The 26,137-nt window shown below is 39.1% G+C and overlaps 4 protein-coding genes across 7 annotated transcripts; 2 read left to right on the plus strand and 2 right to left on the minus strand.

The window, feature by feature from the left end:
- The first annotated feature begins 42 nt into the window (after positions 1–42).
- LOC114527491 (DDB1- and CUL4-associated factor 13-like) lies at positions 43–3,313 on the plus strand. The gene is made up of 10 exons (XM_028549162.1): positions 43–390; positions 803–910; positions 1,012–1,101; positions 1,497–1,652; positions 1,895–2,220; positions 2,313–2,411; positions 2,491–2,527; positions 2,628–2,716; positions 2,826–2,900; positions 3,012–3,313. The coding sequence occupies exons 1-10, from the start codon at positions 121–123 to the stop codon at positions 3,097–3,099; spliced, it is 1,338 nt and encodes a 445-aa protein (XP_028404963.1). The 5' UTR covers positions 43–120; the 3' UTR covers positions 3,100–3,313.
- Positions 3,110–8,669, minus strand: LOC114527490 (extracellular calcium-sensing receptor-like). Its single transcript, XM_028549161.1, has 2 exons — positions 7,605–8,669; positions 3,110–5,635 (listed from the first exon to the last, which is right to left on the minus strand). The coding sequence occupies exons 1-2, from the start codon at positions 8,460–8,462 to the stop codon at positions 3,791–3,793; spliced, it is 2,703 nt and encodes a 900-aa protein (XP_028404962.1). The 5' UTR covers positions 8,463–8,669; the 3' UTR covers positions 3,110–3,790.
- Positions 8,670–8,916: 247 nt separating this feature from the next.
- LOC114527475 (extracellular calcium-sensing receptor-like) lies at positions 8,917–21,360 on the plus strand. 4 transcript variants are annotated; one of them, XM_028549134.1, is made up of 8 exons: positions 8,917–9,612; positions 9,873–9,943; positions 10,536–10,632; positions 13,640–13,775; positions 17,641–17,972; positions 18,364–18,655; positions 18,789–19,597; positions 19,725–21,360. In XM_028549134.1, exons 5-8 carry the CDS (start codon positions 17,666–17,668, stop codon positions 21,008–21,010), a joined length of 2,694 nt encoding a protein of 897 aa, XP_028404935.1. In that variant the 5' UTR covers positions 8,917–9,612; positions 9,873–9,943; positions 10,536–10,632; positions 13,640–13,775; positions 17,641–17,665; the 3' UTR covers positions 21,011–21,360. The 4 variants fall into 4 exon arrangements, with proteins under 4 accessions (XP_028404935.1, XP_028404934.1, XP_028404937.1 ...); XM_028549133.1 differs by having other exon boundaries at positions 8,917–9,106; positions 9,464–9,943; XM_028549136.1 differs by lacking the exon at positions 13,640–13,775 and having other exon boundaries at positions 8,917–9,943.
- Positions 21,361–21,574: 214 nt separating this feature from the next.
- LOC114527519 (V-type proton ATPase subunit H-like) lies at positions 21,575–25,596 on the minus strand. The gene is made up of 18 exons (XM_028549201.1): positions 25,140–25,596; positions 24,960–25,041; positions 24,779–24,878; positions 24,492–24,581; positions 24,359–24,402; positions 24,191–24,260; positions 23,808–23,912; positions 23,503–23,600; positions 23,302–23,412; positions 23,120–23,207; positions 22,943–23,014; positions 22,818–22,865; positions 22,660–22,712; positions 22,336–22,414; positions 22,196–22,242; positions 22,025–22,126; positions 21,835–21,948; positions 21,575–21,733 (listed from the first exon to the last, which is right to left on the minus strand). Exons 1-18 carry the CDS (start codon positions 25,294–25,296, stop codon positions 21,697–21,699), a joined length of 1,497 nt encoding a protein of 498 aa, XP_028405002.1. The 5' UTR covers positions 25,297–25,596; the 3' UTR covers positions 21,575–21,696.
- Positions 25,597–26,137: the final 541 nt, after the last annotated feature.

The following is a 26,137-nucleotide window of genomic DNA, read 5'->3' on the forward strand; positions in this document are numbered from 1 at the left end:
GTCGCTCATTACACGTCTTCTTCGAAAAAAGCGGAAGATGGCTGAGGCTGAATGAGTCTATTTTTTTAACTTGATTTAACATAGAATTTCGGCACGAATCTGGGCCATTTCTGCTCTAATATGAAAGTAAAAGTGCTTTCCCGTAATCCGGCTGATTATATACGCGAATGTAAGTCGGATATTCATAAGATCCCGAGAAATATCGACCCAAGTTTGCATCCGTTTGAGGGGGCTCGGGAGTACACGAGGGCATTGAATGCTGCTAAACTCGAGCGTGTGTTTGCTAAGCCGTTTGTTGGATCTCTCGATGGACACACTGATGGTGTTAACTGCATGGCAAAGTTTCAGAAAAGCCTGTCGTTGCTGCTGAGCGGCTCTTGTAATGGAGAGGTTGGTATATTTTTAACTTTGGTTGGGAGGTCATTCATCTTTCAAATATCATTAGCCCAAAATACTGCTGATCTAGGGAATGCTTTGATCTCCTAAGACATCACATCTGTCCAAGATTCCATTTCATTGTGCCTGCTTTATAAGTCAATGAGAGTAATCTAGCAGCCGGTGATGAGCCAGATCAAATCACTTCATGAGCTAGAGATGGTAATTCTTACCAAGAGATGGTAATCAAGAGATGGTAATTCTTACCAAAATGTGGTAGGTCATAGCCAGCCAGATTACCCTTCCTGCCAATCACAGATATTCAGCAAGTCCCTACCTCCACTTCAGAATAAGCAGGACACATCTCATGATCATGATCCGCAAGTGTCGTTCATGTGTTTCCTAATCTTATGTCCCAATATTTCAGGTGAAATTATGGAATCTTCCTAAGAAAGAATGCATAAGATCTTATGCTGCTCATAGCGGATTCGTAAGAGGTCTAGCTGTTGTGCCGACAGGAGAAATCTTTATCTCTGTGAGTTCCGAACAGAAAATTTGTTTTGAAAGAGCATAATATTAAACTAACAAAGACCACATGCAGAGACAGAAATTTGTATGAATATAAATGTCATTTAGGTTGGTGATGACAAGTTGATTAAACATTGGAGTTGGAAGCAAGATAGTTCAACAAAATCCAGCCATTTAGTTCACACCATTGTAGGAAAAGTTAGTGTTTATTTATTATATTTGAAGAACTTGAATTCTGATAAAAGAACTGTTATTGAGCCTAATCCCCCCATCCATACATGCTTCTCCAGTTCTTTTCAAATGTACCCCTCATTATTGTTCTCTCTAATCACCTTCTTCATTCTGAAGTACCCCCTAAAGTACCTCACCCAGATGTACCCCTCTTCAATGTACCCCTTGCTAATACTCTCTCTTATCCATTACCTCCTCTCTCTTGACCCCTCTCAAATATACCCCTCTCTAATCCCTGATTTGCCCCTCCCAAACGACCTCTTCCTTCACCCTTGCCTCTACAATACCCAATCAAAATGAATCTCCTTCCACCACAAATGACCCCTCAATGTCTCATTCTGAATTGGAATATCTTCACTTAGACAATGTTTCAAGGTGTTGATCATCACTGGAAAGACAACGTGTACGCCACATGTGGTGATCAGGTTGACATTTGGCACGAAGACAGATCAGAACCCGTCAGATCATTTCAATGGGGCGTGGATACAGTTCATAGCGTGAAATTCAATCCAGTTGAGGTAAACCGTAGATCCCTGTTAGATCTCCGTTAGGCCCCTCTTAGATCCCCGTTAGATCACTCTTAGATCCCCGTTAGATCCCTCTTAGATCTCCGTTAGACCCCTCTTAGATCCCTCTTAGATCTCCGTTAGACCCCTCTTAGATCCCCGTTAGATCTTCGTTAGATCCCTGTTAGATCCCCGTTAGGGAAATTCGCGAGCATGATTTTTCTAGAAATCTTAAGACATTTTTTTGTGTTTAGACAAATCTCCTGGCAAGCACAGCATCTGACCGTGGCGTTGTGTTATATGATATTCGTGGAGCCACACCCTTACGTAAGCTTCTGATGAAGATGCGCAGTAACACGGTGGCCTGGAATCCAATGGAGGCCTTCAATTTCACTGTGGCAAACGAGGACTCAAATCTTTACACGTACGACATGCGACGTCTGGACTTCGCTGTCAGCGTCCATCGAGATCACGTTGCTGCAGTACTTGATGTAGATTACTCCCCCACCGGTCAGGAATTTGTATCTGGCAGTTTTGATAAAACGATCAGAATATTTCCTTATAATCAAGGTCACAGCAGGCAAGTTGATTCTCGCCAGTCGATTATTGATCTAGCTTTACTAACTAATTTTATTTATACTAGTTTTTATTTCGATTTTGAATATTTTACAGGGAGGTTTATCATACAAAAAGGATGCAACGCGTCTTTTGCGTCAAGTGGAGTCCTGATGCCGAGTTTGTTTTGTCTGGTAGTGACGAAATGAACGTGAGGTTAGTTCACGACGACTGCAACAGACATCATGACAAAAATCTGGCGACTAAGCATGTTCGTTTTTGCTGTCCTTTTTAGAATTTGGAAAGCCGAAGCATCTGCAAAACTTGGCCCGGTAAGTCGAATACATGCAGTAACTCTTTGGATGTTGTAAACACTCGTCATTTCCACTGTCATATTTTTATATACCCTGACTTGTCAAGCTCTTTTTCTAGCTTGCCCCGCGCCAAAAGGCTGCCTTGACTTACAACAAGAAACTAAAAGAACGATATAAATTTCATCCACAAGTTTTGAGAATTTTACGGTAAGTTAAACGCGTTTCAAATTCTGTTTTGTACTCGTTATTTGTAATGTCCTATTAAGTCTAAAATTGAGGTATATTAATCGTTTATCTTTGCTATCATCCCTTCTAGACATCGTCATGTACCTTCTGCTATTTACAAGGCAGCCAGAGAGAAAAGAATTATGTTGCAATCCCGTAAAACTAGGTTAGTTTTGTGCTTTTTAAAAAAAAAAGATTTAATGAGCTCGGCAGCGTTTATTCCAATTTAAATTCAATATGGCGGGCTTTATTTTAACGCTGTTTATTCGTGTCTTAGGGAGGAAAATCGTCGTCTTCACAGTGCCGAAGGAAAGGTTCCGTACGTTGCTGAGAGGAAGAAACATATTGTATCAGTGGTGGAGTGATTGTTGGATCAGGGTGTCAACGGATATCAGGGTATTGTATGACGTATCAGGAAGGATAGTGAGGGATTAATCATGTGCATGGGTGATTTACTCGTGGGAAGTATATTGACGCCGGATCTCGACAATGCGCGGGAAAAGAATCAATGTCTAATTTTGATGAAAGCAACTCAAACCACACCACACATTCAAACCTTTTGCGTGTCACGTCAGCAAACACCCCCGAATGTTTTGAAAACGTAACCAGACATGTTACATATTAACACCGTTCTTGTAATTTTCAAAAGTTTATTTCAACGTATCCTGATTGCATAAACAATATCACAGCGTTTTGGTTCACCTACAGTAACATACACACTTTGAATAAACAAACAACATTACTTACAATGGTGGAACAACAGCTAGAATTATTAAATATATCTGTACAAACTAAACCTTTACCCAAATCATGCGTGTTTCTTAAAGTTCAACGAATGTTAGATTTATAATCTTTTTATAACATCTAAAAGTATAAAGTGATCTTCAGTAACAACTGGAGTGAACAATACGAAATTCTGGTAATAAATAGAAACTATTACAAGCATATTCAAACGTCTTCCCTATTTGCGAAGAATCCTGTCAAGTTTGTTGTACCTAAAAATGTATTTAGTCGTCATAATAAGCTAAGCTAACAATCCCTGGACACTGAACGTAATCAAATAACTGGAACGTCTTTCACAGCTTCGTGTGCACTTGATACGGAGGACATAAACTCCACGTCATTAGGCGGCCGTAACTCTTCCACAGTCTCCGAAAACACGGGCTGATGTTGACTTCCCGCCGTGTGCGCTGAACTCACGGTATTGTGGCTTCTCTCGCGTTCCTCTTCCGGGACATTTCGTTCGGGTTGAACCACGAGGATGTAGACTTTGGGTAGAATTATACAACCGCTGACCGCTAGAGCGCCCACGAGCGACGTCGTTGCTATGACAATGCTTGTCGTCATTCCTTGCGCGAAACGGTAAGTCGGGAAGAAAGCTATCAGGAGAATGCACATTGAAATCGTGCAGAAACTGAGGTACTTCGCCTCGCTGTGGTTCTTCCTGTCATCTCGCTCTTTGAACGCAAAAGCTGTCGCGAGAAAAAGGACGACTAACGGGAACCCGGTCGCGACGAATCGACCCGCTGTCCAGCTGGAATTGCACTCTCGGATATGCAACGCTTGGGACGTTTTTAGATACGTGACCTCAGGCGTGTCCGTTAGAAACCAGACCCCCACGAGCAGTAGTTGGAAGAGCATTATTGCGCCCACTAATATTGGGGTGGCGTAGCCCGCAACGGGCTTGGCATAACTTGAGGCGTATTTCTTGAGATATAATTCGCATGTTTTTGTTTTGGCCAGTAACGTGCTGCCGACGAGAAGAACAACGAAGAGAAGAAATCCGTTCAGGAATCGGCAAGCGTCGTCGTTCCGATAAAGCGACACCTGGAATATGGCATATAGGAAGCCGAGTGCGGCCGAGAGAAGGAGAAGGCCCAGGAGAATTGGGTTCGAGTCTTGAACCAGCGGCGTGTCTTTGACGTAGAAGAACAATGCGGCTACAATAACCATGGCAACCAGACCAAAACAACTGATAGTTATGATGACGATAGAGAATGCATCGCTTGGTTGAATGTAGTCAATCTCTGTCATTAGGCATTCCGTTTGATCGTCGTTGGCGTACGACCCCGAGGGACATCTGTGGCAAACAGTTGCTCCTGTAGTGTTGCTGATTTCCCCCTTGGGGCAAGGATGACACGCCCAGCAGCAGTCACTCTGCCCCACCTGTTTTTGTCCAGGCTGGCACGCCTGACTGCATGTTGCGGAAGGAACCTCTCCCTGGATCCATGTGAGATCATGTCCCTGCCCGTTTTTAAGGAAAATCGGACGTGCGGGTTGAGTTGACGACCATTTTGCGACCACTTTGAATTCCAACGTATCGTTCTCGGGATCATACAACACGTTGCGAAACGTGTACTTTTTGGCAAATAAATCACCGCTTTCGTCGAAGGAGACATGCTCGCCCATAGCCCCAGTAAACGTTGCGTTTTGCATATAGGCGTATAAATCTTTTCCCTTTAACGGAAGGCTAGTATTCGCACAAAGGCCACTGGGTAACCGTCCTTTGCATAGTAACAGGTTGTTCAAGCCGTGGGCGACAGCTTTTACACTGTTCACAATACTAATCAATCTGCTCCACCTGTTCGCGAGACTTGGCAACTTTTTTCCAAATTTCTCGTTCTTATCGCATCTTCTTTTGCCAGCCAACCCTTGTTTGCTGCAGTTCAAAACATTCTCCATAAGTCTAAGTAACCATGGATTATGCGCGGCTGCTGTCTCTACTGTGACGCTCTGAAGATGCTTTTTAATTTCAGGGAGTTCTTTGTAAACAAAGTCAACGCCAAAGGCACCGTTCAACAACGATTTATTGATATCCGCATTCGCAATATTCGTGCCAGTTGCATCGCTTAGAATCCAGGTTACATTTCGTAGTCCTTGCCTTTCAGCTTCTTTTAAAACCTAAAAATTTTTACAAGATTTAGTTCGTGGTACTATTTCATGCCTGAAGATTTTACTAAGTTTAAAGTTTTTTTTTACGCACTGAAGAGAAATTCAATTCATATTTCATTTTTGATTCTTGAACATAGTTTTGTTTCAGATGTTAACAGCTGTGAACTCTAAATGGGAAGGTTGCCTCGCGCGGAAAATGCAGATGGCAAACATTGAGAGAATTCTGTGTATAGTTACTTCGTTTTAGTGTAATTTCGTACCTAGACTTATGTTATGCATAGTTCATAAGTTTGAGGAAAGCTTGAGTGGATTTCAGTTTTACGTTGGCAATATCCTCTACCACAAACATGCCCAAAAGGAAGCAGGGATATAAAATAACCGAGCATTAGGAACGATAGAAAGTGTCGCCTGCTTTTCTTTGGCGACATATCCACGCGTCCCATTTAAAAAGTTTTCTTTGTAGTTCAAAATGACGCTCGTCAGTACTCAAATTAAAGGAACAGCAAAGTACTTGCAATGCTAATGTGGCTGCATATATAAACACGATTGGACACAAAGATTCGTGTGGTCATTTCTATAATTGCTGTCGTCGCTGTTGTTTAGAATTGTTGACATTGATGCAAGCTTTGACAATATTGAGATATTGTTGAAAACTGTGAACAATGTGTTCGTCTACAGCCTTACCAAGGCGTCTCATTCATACACCAAACGCATTATTTTAATAACCGGCAATTGTAATCACGCAAGATGCCACATTATGTAAACTTGTTAAATGTTAATGCGCTTTTAACACGATCGAGAAGCGTGGCGTCTTGATCAGGAGTAATTTAACAAAATGCTAAAGCGTATCTGTTTGGTACCGTGCCAGTCGGGGTCCGATTGTGTCTTAGTGCTTCGCTCGATACTCTTCCGATTTAAATGTTCCTGTCAATCATTTTCTGCAAGAGTTGTTTGAAATAAGGTGCGTTTTAATCTAAACTCTGATCCAGCTTGAAATATATAAAAAGCAAGTCTAAAGATTGCTTTAACAAGCAAAGGAAAAGTTTATGAAACTTTGCTGGAACGATAATGCTCACAACTTCATGCATTAGTGCCTATGATATTCAAATTTTTTCGGCTTTGCAACAATGGCAGGTGGTCCACGGTACTTGGTATAGTCAATTATTGTCGCCCCATTGTTAATTTCTGCATGAGGATTAATATTAGACCGGGAATAACCGTGGTACTCGAAGGGAACCTTTGAAGTCCAGTAGAGTCAGTTTGAATGAGTTAATTGGTGAAGCAGACGATGGTTTCTCAAACAAGCCTTAGCCTCTGAGGCCGCTTAATAAAGCAAATTCCGATCTTATATACGAAAACATCTGCGTTTTCATATGTCGTAATTCATCGGCGAAGTCTTACGATATATTTTCGGTAACAAACTTAATAAGTAAAAAATTTGTTTAAATAGACAGAGTTGATGCTTCAATAACAACCAACAATTAATTGCCATCGCCGAAAAATAACGTTGTATTGAAAGCATTTTTTATTTGATTTGGAAAACAAGGCCTACGTTGATGATATTTCGACTCATCGAAATCATCTTCAGACAGAATGTAGAGAGAATGAAGACTTATTCTGTTTGAAGAAGAAGATTCAGGTCTTCGCATCCGGCCTATTTCGTGATGAATGGTCTCGAAGTAAAATCTAAACTTCGACCTGCATCTTTGAGTTAGTTAGATATAGCGCGCTGACCGCGTTTGATATCTTTTAACTTATCAACTTTTTAAGTTGAGCAGAAGTCAAACAACCTGATCAACGGTATTCTGTATCAAAAGCATCGCCATGCAACTACAGTAATGGCTATTGAATAACTTTCCAGCCCTGTAGGCGTGTTAAGACTTTATAACAAAGGTTTCTGTTTCGGAGCAAACGAGACTCGTATCAAAAAAGATATATGTTGAAGATCAACGTATCCAGCTTTACTCTGTAAACCTACCTTTTGCGTTTGCGAGTCGAACATAAACAAAATCGCCACTTGCACATGAGACATTTTCTTCATATCTTGTATGATTTGCTTCACCTGTTTAGCAGCATCGTCTTCTCGTTGAAATGGTATGTTAGCATCGTCAGCTGTACAAACCTTAAGCTTTCTTGCTGCTGTTTTGAAAGATGCCAGTCCTTGTCTTCCATATTCATCGTCAGAGCCGATAAAAAACACGTAATTCCAGCCGAAGTATTTGACAAACGATGCGATTGCTTCGGCCTGATACTTGTCCGATGGAATCGTTCTTAGGAATGACTTGAATCTAGATTTATCGCTCAGGATTTTCGACGAAGCGGAGTAGCCGACCTGTGGTATGTTGTACAAGCCAAGAAGACTTGCTGATGGAACCGAGGAACCTGATGTGGCTGGGCCGATTACCGCTGTAACACGCTTGTCGATAAAGGCGCCCAACTTTTGATCGGGTGTACAGAATTCTTCGTCCTCGCGACAAATGGAATCAGGGCGATATTTTGAAACGGTGCTAACAGTTCTCTTCATAATTAGATCCAAGTCGAGTTTGTCGTTCACGATTTCGTAGCCAAGTTCGATCCCTTGTAAGATGTCTGAGCCATTGTTTATTTCGTCTATCGTGAGTCTGACTATTTCGGAGGCGATAGCGTAAGTGTCTAGCATTACGCCATTTAGTCTTGTAATCGGTAGCAAAGCTTGAATGATGTAGTCGCCATCTTTCTGTAGTATCGGTTCTTTCGCTTCGACTTCTGCCTTATTGATTACGAGAAGAAAAACATATAAACTTAGCGCCAAATGAACATTAAAGATCTTTGTTGTGTTTCGCTTTGCTGAGGTCATTGCGAAGCACTTCGTTTACGTTTTCCCTCGTGAAATATCAAATTTAGTTTCTTGTTTCAAGGATATATGTCATAGCGTGCGCGTGTTGCGTTTTATATATACTGTTGTCGATAATAGCCGTTCTCGTGAAACAAACAGCTCAATATAAGAAAATTTGAATATCACTGAATGCAAATTTCTTTTAACCAAAACGGAAGTTTGTAGACCTCCTTAAGATACACAAAGAGATTAGAATTTTAATACGTAGTTGTCAGGCAACTTTGAAATATAGGACCGCGAGTGCTATCAAACACTGCCATCTCAATTTTCATCATAACGAGAGCATAAAAAAGTTGGAAACCTTATCAACATCTTTCTGCATGGTGGCGATGTGTGTATAAGAAAAGCTATAGGTATAAGCTATAGGCGTATACACCCGAATATGCAAATATTTAAAAATTAAAAATTTAACTTGATGAACAACTCGTGGCCTCACTAGCTTATGTAAGCAATGCATATAAGTTTTTTGTCTCATTTATTAGTCCAGACTTTAGTGTTTATTCTCAACTTGTATTGGTTTAAACCGCATGACCTTTTGCTAAAAGTTGAAACTCGCTTGTATATTGAATTTAAACATTAATATATGTCGAAAATTCGTCAATAAAGTAAGTGAAAAACTTTGATTTTAAGCTACACGTATATAGGCAAATGTAGGTGCAAAGTACACAAAGGATTTTACATATAAAAGTTGTTTAATCATGTATTTCTGATAGGCTTACACAGATATCAGGGGATGAGTTGAAATGAGACTTTATTGGCATCATATAGCACTTCGGCAAATATATATTGACGACCTAAGCTAGTATGTGTCCCCATTTATAATCATGACTATCTCAGTATTCTGCATGTTAATTACCAATTATAAATCGGCAATATATATGCATGGGTTAACCATGGTGATTGGAGTATTTTCTTACCAATGTGTTAAATGCGTATAAATATTTTGGCAAATGTTAATCAAGATTTTAGACGGCGAGTCAACACGAATCAGTCTTGTGTTTGAGTCATCAAAGAATAGCAAATAAAGGAAGTGAATGTTTTGGAAAGACGAAAAACGGAAGCATGGTTGCTCACACACAATGACTCAATATTTAAATGTACTGGAAGAAAGGTCAGCCTAGCTGTCTCTCACATTTACGATAAGTTTCATTTGCTGATTATTCTAGATCTTTGCATCACATGTTCTGAATAATCTTGCATCAGCTTGAAGGACAAATTAAGAGAATTGAGAGATTCATAGATGAATTTGTTTTTCATTTCGGCAGATCGTTCGACTTTCATTTGCTTTACAATATTAAAACTATAACGAAAACTGAAAATTCTTGAAAATTGAAAGGGTTTTTTCTTTATTCGTTCAACGTTATCCTCAAGTTTATAGTTTTGTATGATTTTTGACACGAAGAAAATCATTGATACAGACACATCTTGTGCAATATTTAACCGTAAGTGATAGCTATATGTTGACATTATTTCGTTTATTTTATTTTAATATATAGAAAATTTATTTTATTTATATATCATATATCGTAGTCATTCTGAGTTTTCACTTAAATAATTATGGTATATATATATATCCCCAATCTCAAAATATATGCCTTCAAAATCTTCAGTTGTTCCATTTTTTCCTAATTTATTTTATCCTGAACACGACGGGCCCGGGACTCGCCGTGCGTGAAGATCATGCATATATTTTTTTTACGTGCATGGATAAAGTCCGAAAGGTGTTTGTAAGTGTTTCCAATCGACGCGATTTGAACTATTTCGATATTTTTTTGCCACTCCAAGTAAGCGTGGTGTGTTTTGAGTGTCTTGAAGGAGTTTACTAATATTAGCTAGCTAAACTTTACTATATGTCTATATCCACTCAAGTTATAACTAAATAATGTAAAACAACTTGTCAATGAAGAGGAAACTATACAGCTCGATGCACGACAAAAGTAATTTCCAAGCTTTGCAGCTGCCTGCAGACTAGCGCGCTATCAATTGTCACATCAACGGCACATACGGAGCCATTAACACAACCTTTTTCAACAGACGCTCTATTCCATCCATCCATCACATTGTGTGAAGATATTAAAATATACAGCACCTGCTTTGGAAATCATCGCGGCAAAGATTAGCATCACGAACGGTGAGGAAACGCGTTAATTTTTATCTATATTTTTGTCCCGGCTTTTTTGGAAATAACATTAAATTATCATCTTATAGTAATGGATGGGAGATACACCCTGTAAGCTTATCAAACTTTCAGCATAGCATGATTAAATAGGGCTCTGCTTTTCATGACTTGACAAATAAAATATACACACTAGCTGTTATAGGCAACTGCTGAAACCCGCGCGGAATAAAGGTAGTGTATTTCACGTTTCTGCAGTGAAAATCGTTGTATTTAAAAGCGTTGTATTCTATAGAGTTACTTCATTTTAAAGATCGCATGCAGTAACATGCATTGACCAAGCTGTATAGTGATGATGTCTAAAATGCGATTGTTTAATTCATGTATATAACTTGTTTATATTCTCCAAAAAGCTGTACTAACAATGACTCACATTAGCTCAGTAGGTGGTTTATTGTGGTGATATTTTAACGACAATATATCCATATGAAGCTATACTGAGTATAATTACATCGAAATGAATATTTTGTCTTAAACAGCCCTTTAATTATACTGTTGACTTACTTATGGATGGCTAGCAACGTGCAAGGTGCAATTTTACATTTAAGTGATATTAAAATGCCAGGAAAAAATAAAATTAGAACGTCGCCAAAAGCAATGTTATAAAGCAACGCAATATTTTGAACACAGGTTTGAAAAAACAGACCGAAAAATATTGAACCTAACCAACACTATATGTCATGACGTTTCTGAAACAATTTCATTATTCCTTTGGTAATAAAACATTTAAATTTTTCCGTATTAAGCTGTCATGTTGAAGCAATTGTCAATTTTAGGTGAAAATTAATATCATGACGGTTTACTTTGAAGAAAGAATTTTTAATCATCATGATAATTTGGGAAAGAAAAAAAAAGAGTGGCTTTTTTCATTAGTCAATCTATTTTCTTTTGAAAGTGGTTTAAGTGATAGCCATGCTGAGAGCTAGCGTGCCAAAATATATATATTCCCTCGTTTGCAAGTTTAAGACATTTTATTTAATCTGGATATCGCTGTATGAGGTCTTATAGCCGATGTAGAATAAAATAACAGCAGCAGGCGTGAAATATTCTCTTTTGGGTTAAGATAATACGCGACATACATGCAATATTAATATGGCACTGATGTGATGTTCTCATTTAGTTTGTATATAAGCCCCCCCATATTAGCTTGTGGTTATTCAGGAATATTCATTTAGTTCAGCTATCAACTTGTTCAATTTCCTCGAAGGATGCGCCTGGCTTGACGTCCTATATATTGTCACTAAACACTGCTGTGTTGGTATAATGATTACCCCGGTGCTTCCCACCGTCCGAATATATCTTTATAAGACATAATAAAAACCGCAGCAACAGGTGTTCTCGAGAGACTGAATCTCTCTTGTGGCGATGATAATCAACTCTACTCATTATGTTTTACAATATTCATATTGTCCGAGTGATGCTAACTGTTGTTTGTATATGCGCTTCTAAAGTAGAGGTCATTAAGTCGACCACCACGTTTGAGATATCTTCTTCAAGTAGTTCAGCCACAAACCACGACAGCTTATTGTAGAATACTACCTACACTGCAGGACCACCACGTTTGAGATATTTTTCTCAAGTAGTTCAGCCACAAACCACGACAGCTTATTGTAGAATACTACCTACACTGCAGGACCACCACGTTTGAGATATCTTCTTCATGTAGTTCAGCCACAAACCACGACAGCTCAGTTAGCGTAGAGTATACTACTTTTACACTAGACTAGCACGTTTGAGAGATCTTTTTCAGGTACTTTAGCCACAAAGCAGGAAGATCAGTTATTGTAGAATACTGCTTTATACACTAGACCACCACGTTTGCGATATCTTTCTCAGGTAGTTCAGACACAAACAACGACAGCTTATTGTACAATATACTACCTATATTATACAATTTGCCACCACCTTCGAGACCTTTTCCAGGTATAGTTCCGACACAAACAAAGTCCCTGGGCTATGTCTCTGCGTCATTAGGAAATAAACCATAGAACTGAGTGCATGCACACAGGATATATTAAAATAGAACAAAGATTTAGTCTTCTATTATAAAAGGATGTCTAATAAATTTGAAGGATTGACTTTGGCATGGCATATAAATAGATAATTTTTGGATATTACTGCATGTGATTACGATAAAAATAGGGAACAATTGTACTACAAAACACAAGCATGCATGGTCCAGCTCAAGATAAAATAAATTAGGGGACGAATGCACTTATAGACATGATCTCAAGGTGAGAAAAAAGCCAACATTCGTTTCTTAAAAGAATACAACAGCAGAGCATTGGCTAAATAACATTTTAAACGAAACACGCAGAGTAAAGACTGCGGGACATCTAGCATGCTTATTAAATATTAAACAAAGAAAAAAATGCATCGCTTTTCGCATTTCTGGCAAACAATTTTTGAACAAAAAGTGGCGAAATTATTGTCGTATGTCTTAGCCACGCAATGACATCTGCGTGGGTATTAACATTTCATTTATCAGAGTTGCATGTTGATGCTAATTTCAGCCCGTAATTGCGTGACAAACACACAGGCAAATCGTGACAAAAGCATTAATTTTAACGAGCTTGTTATATATTGCATGTCAGTACGGAGTATTTTTCTCATTTGAATATGGTCAGGCGGAGTTTGGCGCTCGCTGAAGATACCAAAAGGTATTTTTTCAAAAACTTCAACACAATTGTTGCACAGTTTATCAAATTTTTGCCAAAAATCGATGCTTTCAGCTACGTTTTTAGAGACAGTTTTGTTGTTTATTGCTGTTTTAATATCAATAACGATCTAGTTTGTTTAAAAAAAGTCTTTTTGTTGCCTCTTATGCAATCGTCGAACCGCATCAATACTCGGAACATCCTGATACATCATGCTGAACTGACGTATTAATTTCATCTCCTTTCATCAATATATTGTTATTTTGACGAAGCACGCCTAATCCAGAATGTGTAACGATTTTTAGGCGCGTTGACAAAACGAAGGGAGGAAAATGAACGCTTAAAAAACGGCATCTCCCTGGAGCATCATCGTTAATCCAGAATCTACGACTGTCGAAGAATATTAAACAGAAATCTGACGTACGAAAATTTGCCAATTGGGTAAGCGACGTGCCATTATATGGTATTTTATTTTTTCTAATCGTTAGTTTGTACTATATAATCGCTTTCTTTAGTCGCCTTAAGGAATGATTAAACTAGAATTCGACTATCACAGCACTATATGACTTCTTCTTCACCCAAAGCAAATCACGAACCGTAATCACAAAGCTAATGGAAAAATGATTTTATCGCATTTTGACAATATTAACAATCCATGATTTCAGCATTAATTTTTGGGGGCGTATGACAAATTACTAACAATATATTTAGGCTGCGTGTTTATATTTATAAATACACAATAATAATTCATGAAATAGACAGTCCTTTTAAATATTAGCATGTATACTTGTAACGTTTTGAAGACTCCGTGGAGTCGTGATGCTATTATATAACGTTTTTGGCAGATAGGCGTCACTGACTTCATTATTCTATTAGCCAAATCATTGGGGGTTTGTATATATCTTTCAGTAAAAAAATATCTCAAACGTGGTGGTTCAGTGTAGGTAGTATATTGTACAATAAGCTGTCGTGGTTTGTGTCTGAACTACCTGAGAAAGATATCTCAAACGTGGTGGTCCAATGTAGGTAGTATTCTACAATAAGCTGTCGTGGTTTGTGTCTGAACTACCTGAGAAAAATATCTCAAACGTGCTGGTTCAGTGTAGGTAGTATATTCTACAATAAGTTGTCGTGGTTTGTGTCTGAACTACCTGAGAAAGATATCTCAAACGTGGTAGTCTAGTTTAGGTAGTATTCTACAATAAGCTGTCGTGGTTTGTGTGATTGTGTCATAACGTAACTACCTGAGAAAGATATCTCAAACGTGGTTGTCTAGCGTGTAGGTAGTATTCTGCAATAGGCTGATTGATGTTATTAAACTGAGAGGACATGTCTGTATATACAAACAAGGTTTGATCTTTCTCATGATAATCAATTTAATCATTCCATGTATGTGCTGTATGAGCACCGGAACGTGTAATTTATATTGTGCTCAACGCAAACAAGTGTAGACACTCCCGCCAGCGCCGTGATATTAAGAAACACGTCGTCAGCCTAAAATGTAAAACATTTCAATGTTTTATTTGAAGAAACAAGGTTTGTGGTAAATATTGGCGTACAATGAGTAATTATTTTTCGGATATGCCGATAGGGGCTTGTCTGGTTATAACGAGAGTAGGCGAGGCATGCAATTGAATTTGGGGATCCTATTTTAAAGCTGTGTGTGTTATAGCTTTGAGATTATAATTACCGTTGACGTATGTATCACATTCTTGACTGGGCTGAATCATTGCTTTAGAAATCAATGACAAATGTATTTTCCTACGTAACTTTGAAAATTAACTACCCAATATCTCTTAATATTGGTTATAAAAGTTTATAACACGACATAATTGAGATTTGTGCAGACATGTGTAATGGTCTTTATCACAAGTTATTTACCGGCATATTAGGGAGAGGTCGTTGATGATGCAGGGATAATGATTGCCGCGTCGTTTCTTTCCAATACATCACACCTGCAAATAGAAACGACGCTCTTTTGCACATCTTACAAACATCAGCGTAGACTAGGCGGGGCCATGTGCACATTAGAGGATCACGCGGCACGGTGCACCATATTAGGAATCAAACCTCAGTCACAGAGATGAAAGACACCTTTATTAACCACTGTGTTTGGTAGAGTCAAACTAGACGCTCTTTTCTCAAATACGACTGAAGTAGAATTATAATCTGACAACTGCATGACCGCTATAATCAGGGAGCAGCGTGGCAGCGTCTTCAAATAACTTCGCACCAAATGTGGTATAACAACTGCCTAAAATAGACACGAAGTTTCGACCTAAGTGTTTTGTCTATTTACAAGTGCATATTACAAGAATTGAACCTGAAGCCACAGAGACACATGTACTAACCACTGCTTTTGCTGAAGGCAAAATTAAGTTATTTCACAGACATTCCAAAGATTGAAAGCATTTCGAGTCGAAATTTTCGACTATCTTGCATTTACGAGGTCGTCAAGGTGTTCCTGATAATAACTGGAAAGGCAAGCTCTGTATAGATTGGGCTCATTTCACAGAAAGAGCATGGCAACAAAATCAAAACGTTTACAATTTTTACAGTGTCCATGGTAAGGCATCCACTTGGACCATATTGTCCATTGTCCGGAAACGAATTGTCGACTCGCTCTTGAGATTAGCGTGTTTCAAATCACGTCGTGCCATGGGAATTTGAAGTAAAGTGCTTATATCAGTCACATTTGACTCTATACTAGCGTTGTTAAACTCGAAACTAAAATTGTCGCTGATGCATGAGTTACCAGCGACACAAGTTAACTCTTAACTGTAGTAAAGACCGAGGTTCGCTGAGCTTTTCATTCTTTCATCTTCACTTGGACCACAGTTTTGGTGATAAAGTTTGCATCGTTGATCAGATTGGGAGGCAGGGAATTCTCATCGATTCTTAGTCGTATATCAATACAAACACTTTTGTCGAAAGATGTAATTTCCGAGTGCTTGCAGTGACATATAGACATGCTGTCTGGTTTGACTATTGTTCTTGGAGAACAACCAAAACTAGCTTAAACTAAACTAACTTTATTTATACTGGATAGCTCTATCAGTTCCAAACTGTTCTTCCTAGAGATCCAGTAAGGATCATCTCTTATTGATCCAGTGTTACTACAGGAGGAAATCTAAACTAAACTAACTTTATTTACACTGGATAGCTCCATCAGTTCTAAACTGTTCTTCCTAGAGATCTAGTAAGGATCATCTCTTATTGATCCAGTGTTACTACAGGAGGAAACCTAAACTAAACTAACTTTATTTATACTGGATAGCTCCATCAGTTCTAAACTGTTCTTCCTAGAGATCCAGTAAGGATCATCTCTTATTGATCCAGTGTTACTACAGGAGGAAACCTAAACTAAATTAACTTTATTTATACTGGATAGCTCTATCAGTTCTAAATCGTTCTTCCTAGAGGTCCAGTAAGGATCATCTCTTATTGATCCAGTGTTACTACAAGAGGAAACCTAAACTAAACTAACTTCATTTATGCTAGATAGCTCTATCAGTTCTAAACTGTTCTTCCTAGAGACCCAGTAAGGATCATCTCTTATTGATCTGGTGTTACTACAGGAGGAAACCTAAACCAAACTAACTTTATTTATACAGGATTGCTCTATCAGTTCTAAATTGTTCTTCCTAGAGGTCCAGTAAGGATCATCTCTTATTGATCAAGTGAACTAAACTATACTGGATAGCTCCACCAGCTCTAAACCGTCATCTATTACCGGAAACATACACATTCAACTAACTTTACTTGTACTTTATGCTCGATAGCCGTTTTAGAGCGGCTTTTTTGTGGTTCATTAAAGTACCACTCCTTTTTCAGTCTTGAAGTCAATATTCGTTCGAATGCTTTCCATGATGGACATTTCATTGAAGGGGTTTAATTCTTTAATACATTTCCCCTTAATTGCGTGATGTTAATTATGTTTTGTCGGAAACGGTGCTTGTTATTTCATCAGAGCACGCAGGATATTTGCATGTCCAAGTATCGGTGGCTGATGAGACGGAACCATGCCAATATTGTAGCATTTTTACTAACTGACGTCTCCTTCAATCGATTTTCAAATATATTGTTTTGCTCGCTCATATTTTACCCGATGCTTTCGGGCCTGTGGTCACATTCAGAGAGTGCATGGTATTCAGAGATTGCATGGTTAATGAAAATATACAAAGGTGTCTGAGATACAGTTAATTTTCTTAGCTTTATCATAATAGTTAATGGGTTAATGTGATCAATATCTTGTGTGTTAACATGATGCCACGTCTTTATGAAGTGATTTGGTTTTCCGTTACAGATGACCGCTTCTAGAGCGTTCTGACATGAAGATACTTAGCGTCCTTGTTCCTTTCCTACTTTTTCTCAACCTAACGTCAAGCAAACCCCTCAGCAAAGATGTCGAGCCCCCGACACGTTTGTTCAGTAATGGCGATCTCAATATTGGCGCGCTCGTCCCAGTTCATCTCCAACGATTCAACGAGACGCTCTGTGAGATCTACGACCGTCGTTTCTCGTACATTCGTTCACGAGATGGAACGGTCCAGTGTTATAAGCTCAACGTAGCTGGCGTCATGTGGAGTGAGGCGATTCGTTTCTCTGTGGAAACAGCCAATAAACACTTCTTTTCTCGTAAGTCCTACTCTAGGTTGCCCAGAAAACCAGAAGTATGTGTGTGCAGTTTCATGCATTGCCGACGCAGTAACGTACGCTCATAACGTAACGCCTTGGTGCATGTAGTAAAGAACTACTTTCAAAAAAACCTTTACCAGCAGTTACCTTTACCAAAAAAACTTCACTACCTTACAATTTTATAAAATATAAGAAAAAACGTACTCCGAAAACCAATAACTGAAGATACGAGTCATATATAAACAGTTAAAAACAGTTTTTCGACTTTATTTCATTCAAGTCATTCTCAAACCAGTGTTATTAACACGTGTGATTTCACGTGACCGTATAGTTTCCAATGGAGGTAATATCCCCCCTGTTCCATACTAAAGTATCCATCTGACCCTTACAGGTTGGAATTTTACTCTCGGCTATGACATCCGCGACTCAGTCAACAACGTCGATGTTGCCTCAGATGCTGCGTTAGATTTCTCGTTGCAGCGGAAACGGCTTGAAGTGAACGATAACAGTTCGCGTGAGTGCGCGTGTAACGTGAGCACCACCGTGCCTTACGTGGTCGCGCTAATCGGTGGAGCACGTTCCGAAATCTCGCAACGCGTGAACACTATCGTCGGAACATCCTCGCTACCTCAAATAAGCTATTCCAGCACCAGCGTCACGCTGAGCGACAAAAAAACTTACAAGTAGGTAAAATCCTTTCTTAGAATTCAAGAAATTTTCAAGAATCTATCTTGTATTCTTAGAAATTCTCCCTGTGTAAAAACAGGTGTCCCTATGCTCACAACTCGTCATATTTATTGAAATTCTTCTTTATAGAACATTTTTTCGGACGATACCACCTGATAATTTCCAGGCTCGTGCGATGGTTGATATCGTCAAGACGTATGGCTGGTCTTACGTCGCCACTGTGGCAACGGACGAAGCCTATGGCCGGCGAGGAATCGAGGGCTTCCATGAGGAAGCGAGGAAAAAGAAAATCTGCATCTCTACGCAGCGTTTATTTCATTTCAACATCAGCTCACCGGAGACTAAGAGAGAAATCAAGGACATAGTCCGTGAATTGAAAGCGGACACCAAAACCAATGTCATCGTGTTGTTCTGCGAACGACCGCGTGCCGTTGCGATCCTGACTGAGGCTCAAGCACAAGGCATGACGGGAAAAACGTGGATTGCAACGGAGGATTGGGGATTTAGCGAGAGGATTTACGATTTCAATTTTGCAACAGTCGGTGGGGTTTTGGGTGTGGTGACCCACGCAACCCCACTTGAAATATTCGAAGACTACCTGGCACGTCTCACCCCCAAAAACTCGAATCATAGCTACTGGCTCTTGGAGTACTATCGACAGCAGAGCTGTAAAACGGGCGAGAAAGATTGTAAAATAGATCCATCTCTAAACGCGGCTATGATGCATAGGAATAAGGCATCCTATGTCATGGATGCTGTTTACACAGTAACGCTGTCTTTGGTAGACCATTTCAGCTGGTGTAGCGAGCAAGGTTTAGACAAGGAACATTGTCTGAAAGAACTTAATCTGAAGAAATTGAGAGAATACATGTTAAAAGTCAATGCTCTTGGTGCCAGTGCTAGACACCTCAGCTATGACAAGGCTGGAAATCCTGCAGGTAACAACACTACCTACATTTCAGACCATCTTTTCAAACCATGTATTAATGCTCGAAACTTTTTGGCGATAGCAGCGATCTCGAACCAGATTTTACAGCATTATAACTTTTTTCTTTTCATTCCTAGATGTTTACTACAATATTAGCAATCTTCAACCAGATCCAAGCGCTCCAAAAGGAAAAAGATTCGTCCACGTTGGAAGTTGGGTGAACGAAGTCCTGAGCATCACTCGTCCTATCTACTGGAACGGCGGAAAGAACGCCACCCCCGTCTCTGTCTGCTCGGTACCCTGCCCCCCTGGGCACTACTTTGTAAAAGGGGACGTGTCGTGCTGTTGGAAATGCGTGCTCTGCCCCGGAGGAACGTTTAAAATTGCCACGGGGAACAAGGAGTGCGATCTGTGCCCGAACGGGTACACCTCGGACTCAAATCGTACGCGATGCGTGCGCATACCTGAGGAGTTTATCCACTGGGACTCGGTGACGTCTGCGGTACTGGTGTCGCTCTCCCTCTTCGGCGTCCTTGTAACCATTTTCATGTTTGGAGTGTATTTCAAGTACCGTAAAACCCCAATTGTCAAGGCCTCCTCAAGATACCCCTCGTTGATGCTCCTTATTTCAGTAGCTTTCCTGTTTGCGTTACCATTTCTCTACATCGGACGCCCAAACCTCGCCGTCTGTCACCTTCAACCAATCGCGTTTGGCCTTCTCATGACTCTTGCAAGTTCCTTAGTGCTGACGAAGACGTTTCGACTGATTCAGATTTTCAACAACGTCGTGGCAAACCTTCGCGATAAGCCCTTAGTCACAGTGAAAACTCAATTCATTATGGTGGCTGTGATCGTCATCTTGGAGGGTATCATGATCGCCGTGTTCCTCGACCGCAGACCGATCATGGTGAATACCGTCGTCGAAGATGCCGCGGTACCTATCGACTGCGGTTCGTCCGCGAAGGATCTCCACACGGCTGTGCTACTGTATAACTGGATCTTGGCAATCATCTGCGCGATCATGGCCTTCCGAGCACGTTCTCTCCCGGCAAACTTCAGCGAAGCTCGTCTCATCTCTTTCGCAATGTTTACGTACTCGGTGATATGGCTGTCGTTCCTCATCGTTTTCTCTGGCAGCTTCATCAACCAGTTCTCGACGTATATTTCCGTCTGTATTTTAGCGACGGGCCTGGATCTAGTCGTTTGTATGTTCGCGCCAAAGATATTCGTGATCTTATTCAAGCCGGAGCTAAACGAGATGCATGTGGTTCGCGCCGATATCTACCGCTACACGATGAAGCAACGCGCACGTTCACACACGCCAAACCCAGAGAGCAGCGAGAGCGAACTAACCAGGGCCCAGCTTGAAGGCTCGTTACCACGACCAAAGTCTGGGCATATCTTGCAAGAATCCAAATTGTAGCCTTTGAATATATCGTGGGGAAACTTATGCTTTCATCGCAACTTGGAAGTGCACGTACTCAGATATAGGAAAGGCTCACAATGTTCATTCTGATAAAATCGGACAAGCTAGAGCCAGTCAAGAGCTTGTTAAAATCTGGCAAGAACCAATGCATGTCGTTCAACTAATTCTTTTTTTTGTGCTGAACCAACTTGTAAAGACTGCTGTTCTCTCATCTGTCTGTTTTAAACGGCGTTGTTAAACTAGCAATAGTTAGTATTTATATTTTCTTTTCTTTGTAACTGGTATAGCTAATCTTTGGTTCTGTGGGTGATGTTTTGGTCAATAAAATTCCTATTTTCCAAACACTATTTTGAGCCGTCTTCTTTTCAACTGTTTACAGAATTCACTTCAATTCAAGAAATGGATCCTATATAAACTTATTGCTTTTTCATTTTTTATAATGCAAATGCATGCAGCATGCAAAGGCATCTTCCACCGCATTTCAAATGAAAGAACAAGACGTTAAAGTATTGAAAGAAATTCACATTTTATTCATTTATTTATTTCATTAAAATTCACCACAATCTATTGACTTCCAAAATCAATTCTTCGTTATCAACTTATTAACTGTATATGTTGTGAAGTAATCTTTTTACAATTTCCAGACGGTTGTATATATAAAGTTGTCGAGTTTTTTCGTCTTCTCAATTGCTGTGGTTTAACTGCCTTCCTAAATATTCCCTGCAAAAAGCGGACAACATTGAAACTTAAGGTCCAGAAAGGCTCATCTATGAAAGGAAGACACACTATAGCAATCAATAACGGGTGAAAATCTGACTAACCAGTTATGCACCATAAGTTTTTGAACAGCCAACAGTGCCTCGTATCGCACGTTAGGATCCTGATGCGCCATTCTCCTCATCACCAGCTCTTTACAACCAAGTGTTTCTAAAATACTACAAAAGAAAAAGGTAAACAAAGATTGCCTCTTCACTGAATGCTTCCGAACGAAAGATATTTTTTCAAGCGTACCTTTTCCCCCGGGGATAATGGCGTACGTATTCCCCAATATCATGAGCTGACACAGAGAGTATTAGTGGGTCCTGAGATGTGTCCAGCAACCTTTTCAAAATTCTAAAGAAAAAGATTTCTTTTGACTCGCGAGCGACGTTTCCGAGGTGACCCGAGCTATGGTATACTCACTTCAGTAATTCATAATTCTTCTCATTCAATCTTTGAGAATTCTCACGCTAAAGTTGTGAAAGGTAAAATAGACGTTTTTTGCATAAATTCTCTCTCAATCAAGTTTCAGCCTTCACTGACTTTCAGGCAGTATTTCTTACCCAGAATTTCTCTGATTTATGAACCGGACTCCATTCCAGTCTTCCTGACCTGACCTCGGCCGCATATTCATCAAATGTACTGCATGTGATGACATTATAAAAATCTTGTTAACTTTGCTGAATTGCTTTAAATTTATTTATATCTGTCACTTCTATCTGTTCTTCCTAGAGGTCCAGGAAGGATCATCTCTTATTGATCCAGTGTTACTACAGGAGGAAACCTAAACTAAACTAACTTTATTTATACTGGATAGCTCTATCAGTTCTAAACTGTTCTTCCTAGAGGTTCAGTAAGAATCATCTCTTCCAGTCCAATCAAGTCACCTCAAATCTTGTACACTGTCCGTCAACTGCTCATGAACGTATTCAACATCCTCCTATTGTACAAAAAAATTTTCTCAGTATTTCCTTTTCCCACGAAATACTTCCATTGCAAAAACCTCAGGAACTCTTTTGAAAGAACTAAACAACTATAAGCACACCTGAATATCTTCATCAACCCACGTTTTATTCACAAGAACTGTTAGCACCTAGAACAACATTCAAAGATAGGGAAATGATGGACAGAATTATTTGATGTTTGTTTTAATTCTTGTAGCATTCTTACAGGTATTAATTTACACTGAATCATCGCCATTGCGGCCTCCTTCGTTCGTTCTTCTGGTTTCTCCAATAGATTCTAAAAGAAACCTCATCATTATGAAACTATTGTCTTGAATATCATAATTGTTTATGGTTGGTTCTGATGAATATCGAGCGCAGTTTTCAACAGTGAAATTCCTACCCGAAGCGTTGCAAGAATAATACGAGTCACTTTCTCCTTGCCAGTATCTCGCAGAATATCTGCAAGTGTTGGTACAACGGCGTTGTTTCTGTTCGGAAAATAAACACGAGAGAAAGTTTAGAACCGATAGAGCTATCCAAAATATATAAACTAAGCTCTTCTAAAATATAATCTAGGCTTACTCGTTTATTGCTCGAGCAATTGCTGGGTTAAAACTTAGCAGCCAAAGGCAAAATATAATTTGATACTGCAGTTGAAAACCAATATTATCTCGAAGAAGAAACAAAACCAAACTAAAAGGTAAAAAAAGAAGAAAATGGAACCGTTGTCTCAAAATGGTGTCGATTGTGTTTAAGCAATGGAGGCCTCGCTGGCTTCCTAACCTAGTAACTCCGTCAGTTTCAACGAAGGTCGACCGATATTCGTCAATCCTCAACATGATCTGAAAACACTCCACCACACTTTCACGAAACCTGTTTTTCTGCAAAAAATATCCATCAGATACGAGTTTAAAATTTCGATGTTTAAATGGTTTTATGTACTGTAATGCAATGAAAAATAAAGCTTCTGCCGTTCTGCTCTTTTTATACAGAAAACGTCTTGGATATTGTTTTGCAATTACTGTGGGAATGTATTAGATAGTTTATGTTCGTATAATAACAGTGTGAAAGAAATGGCAGACACATACTGCAGCGCTTAGTCGAGCTTTCAACCAGTCAAAATAGCTGATGACTTCAGCATGAGTCAAACGAGTCTTTCCCCAGCAGGCCAGCTTTGCTATAATCCGTGCAGACTGCAAAAGAAATGTTTAATGTTTATCAGCAATACTGAATATCTAAACTGAAGACGTCTGTTGAGGTGAGATGTCTCTGAGTATAAACGGCGTGAAACATCCTATCATTTGTGAGCTTCGTCGCCTGGTTTACAGCATGTAAAAACTAAACGGATTCCTCTAAATCATATACCGTCAGTTCTCAGTAACAACTTCAAATATGACTCGTTGTGAGTAAAATCAATGTATATAACCTTCAGTTGCAAGCATAAACGTGGAAATTTTCTTTACAATTTTACCTGATAAACGATGAATTCATCTTGTCGATGAAGAAGATTAAAAAATTGCTGCCAAGGGGATGCTTGAGACCTACGTATGGATTTAGCAAATATTAAAAATGTGTCCCAACATGATTTTTGGGATATGATTAAATTTTAAGACAAGAACTCATAATTGTATTTATGTACTTTTTCTTGTAGTCTTGTAGTAATGTAAAACATTCTTTATCATTCTACAACAACAAAGGTGATTTAGGAATTTGTCGAATGACTGAGCCACAGACATTTGTAAAAAGGATTTAGGATTATCATCAAGACTTACTGTAATCATATCATCCAGTAACGTTAATAGATATTGAACTGTTAGATCCTTTGAAAGGTGACCAAGAAGTGAAAATATTGTTGATAAAATCTAAATGAATTTAGAGCAATTTTAAGAAATGTGAAGAAAGTTCTTGATCTATTAGAGAGTAGAATGATATGTTAACTAGCTATCAGTGAATGGTACTATTGCCGAGTTCTATCAGAACTCAGGAATCAGTGAAATATCCAATTAGGTGTACATGAAATTAATTTGGTTAAACTTCCTTCAATGGTGTATGTCAGCACCTCTTCCGAGTTGGATTTCATTCTTTCATAGTCTTTTTCTTTGGCCAAAGTATCAAAAGCAGCAATGACGTCAAAATCTTTTTTGGAAATCATTTGACTTCTACAGATTAAAAAAATTTCACACGTTAAATTATGGCTGGAAGTACTCTTTCTCAATAGTTAGAAACATATTTGACCAAACCTATAATATGACGTCCATTGCATTTTCTCTGCTCGAACTTCATTTGCCCGTGCATTTAGTGGACTTGTGGCAATTTGCATTCCTGAGAATTAAGCAAATGATGACGAGTAATTCAGTAAGTGATGTTCCGCACGCAACCGTTAACTAACAAGTTTACAGGATACACATGACATGCCGCACCTGTGTCTAGGCTGCCTGTTTCCATGATTTTTAGGGATCGCAATAAGATACTTTCATACGCAATCTTCTTAAATCTTTCTAAGAACCTCACAAAATAATTAGCTTTTCGACCAAGATTAACAGTAAGAATTCCTAGAAACACAGTGAAATGTGGCATCAGATTAAAGAGATTATACTGTAATAGAGAGAGATTAGTATTAGAGAGATGTCCGTATGAGAGCTGTGGATGTCTGTGCTAGAGAGAGACCAACTACATCTGTATTTGAGAGAAATGCCAACATTAGAGGGAGATTTGGTTTACGTTAGAGAGCTTCCAGCATTAGAGAGATGTTTACATGAGAGAGACGTCTGTATTGGGTGTCTGTATTAATGAGAGATGCCCCCTGTTGGTTAGATGCTGGTGTTACAGAGACACGACTATCCCTGAGGACGTACCCATGCCTGCATACAAGAGGACATGTTTGTATTAAAGAGATATTCATATTAGAGAGGTGTCTGGTCTGTATTGATGAGATTTCAGGGAATTATCTGTATTGGGGGGGGGGGTGTTTATGATATAATGTCATCATATTATTCTACAGGTTGCCCAGGAAGTACTATTTATAACATGACTGTCATTTTACTATTGACAAGTGTCAAAATAAACGATTTTTATTTCCCAAAATCTAAAGACGATTCAACGAAAGTTACATCCAAACTAATTTCGATCTCGTTGATAAAATAAACCAATAAACACGATATAAACAAAATAAAATGTCATTTCAATATATTATCTATTGTATTAAATATTTAATAACGACAATCACAATCCAAACCTTGAGATCGCAAAATATTATACATATATACAATCTTACGATACATACCACGCGCTCGGAATGCCAAGATCGACAAAAACTTGTTTGAAAATCAATTTTTTTCTCAAAAAATCGAGAATTTTCACTTTGTTTATATTTTTTTCTCACGAGATCGACCAGCGGAACGAGTGTGCGGGCGACGTA

Source organism: Dendronephthya gigantea, unplaced genomic scaffold, assembly GCF_004324835.1.
Source record: "Dendronephthya gigantea isolate DGI-Jeju-01 unplaced genomic scaffold, DenGig_1.0 000045F, whole genome shotgun sequence".
Taxonomy (NCBI): Eukaryota; Metazoa; Cnidaria; class Anthozoa; order Malacalcyonacea; family Nephtheidae; genus Dendronephthya; species Dendronephthya gigantea.

Excerpts from the sequence above, each read along its gene's own strand:
- LOC114527491 (XM_028549162.1), top strand. The coding sequence starts at position 121 with ATGAAAGTAAAAGTGCTTTCCCGTAATCCGGCTGATTATATACGCGAA. Across the intron at positions 911-1,011 it reads CAGGAGAAATCTTTATCTCT|GTTGGTGATGACAAGTTGAT; the intron begins GTGAGTTCCGAA and ends AATGTCATTTAG. Across the intron at positions 1,653-1,894 it reads TGAAATTCAATCCAGTTGAG|ACAAATCTCCTGGCAAGCAC; the intron begins GTAAACCGTAGA and ends TTTTGTGTTTAG.
- LOC114527519 (XM_028549201.1), bottom strand. The coding sequence starts at position 25,296 with ATGCCACATTTCACTGTGTTTCTAGGAATTCTTACTGTTAATCTTGGT. Across the intron at positions 25,042-25,139 it reads AACAGGCAGCCTAGACACAG|GAATGCAAATTGCCACAAGT; the intron begins GTGCGGCATGTC and ends CTTAATTCTCAG. Across the intron at positions 22,127-22,195 it reads AAGAATTATGAATTACTGAA|AATTTTGAAAAGGTTGCTGG; the intron begins GTGAGTATACCA and ends CTTTTTCTTTAG.
- LOC114527490 (XM_028549161.1), bottom strand. The coding sequence starts at position 8,462 with ATGACCTCAGCAAAGCGAAACACAACAAAGATCTTTAATGTTCATTTG. Across the intron at positions 5,636-7,604 it reads TCGACTCGCAAACGCAAAAG|GTTTTAAAAGAAGCTGAAAG; the intron begins GTAGGTTTACAG and ends AAAAATTTTTAG.
- LOC114527475 (XM_028549136.1), top strand. The coding sequence starts at position 17,666 with ATGAAGATACTTAGCGTCCTTGTTCCTTTCCTACTTTTTCTCAACCTA. Across the intron at positions 18,656-18,788 it reads AGCGACAAAAAAACTTACAA|AACATTTTTTCGGACGATAC; the intron begins GTAGGTAAAATC and ends TCTTCTTTATAG. Across the intron at positions 19,598-19,724 it reads CAAGGCTGGAAATCCTGCAG|ATGTTTACTACAATATTAGC; the intron begins GTAACAACACTA and ends TTTCATTCCTAG.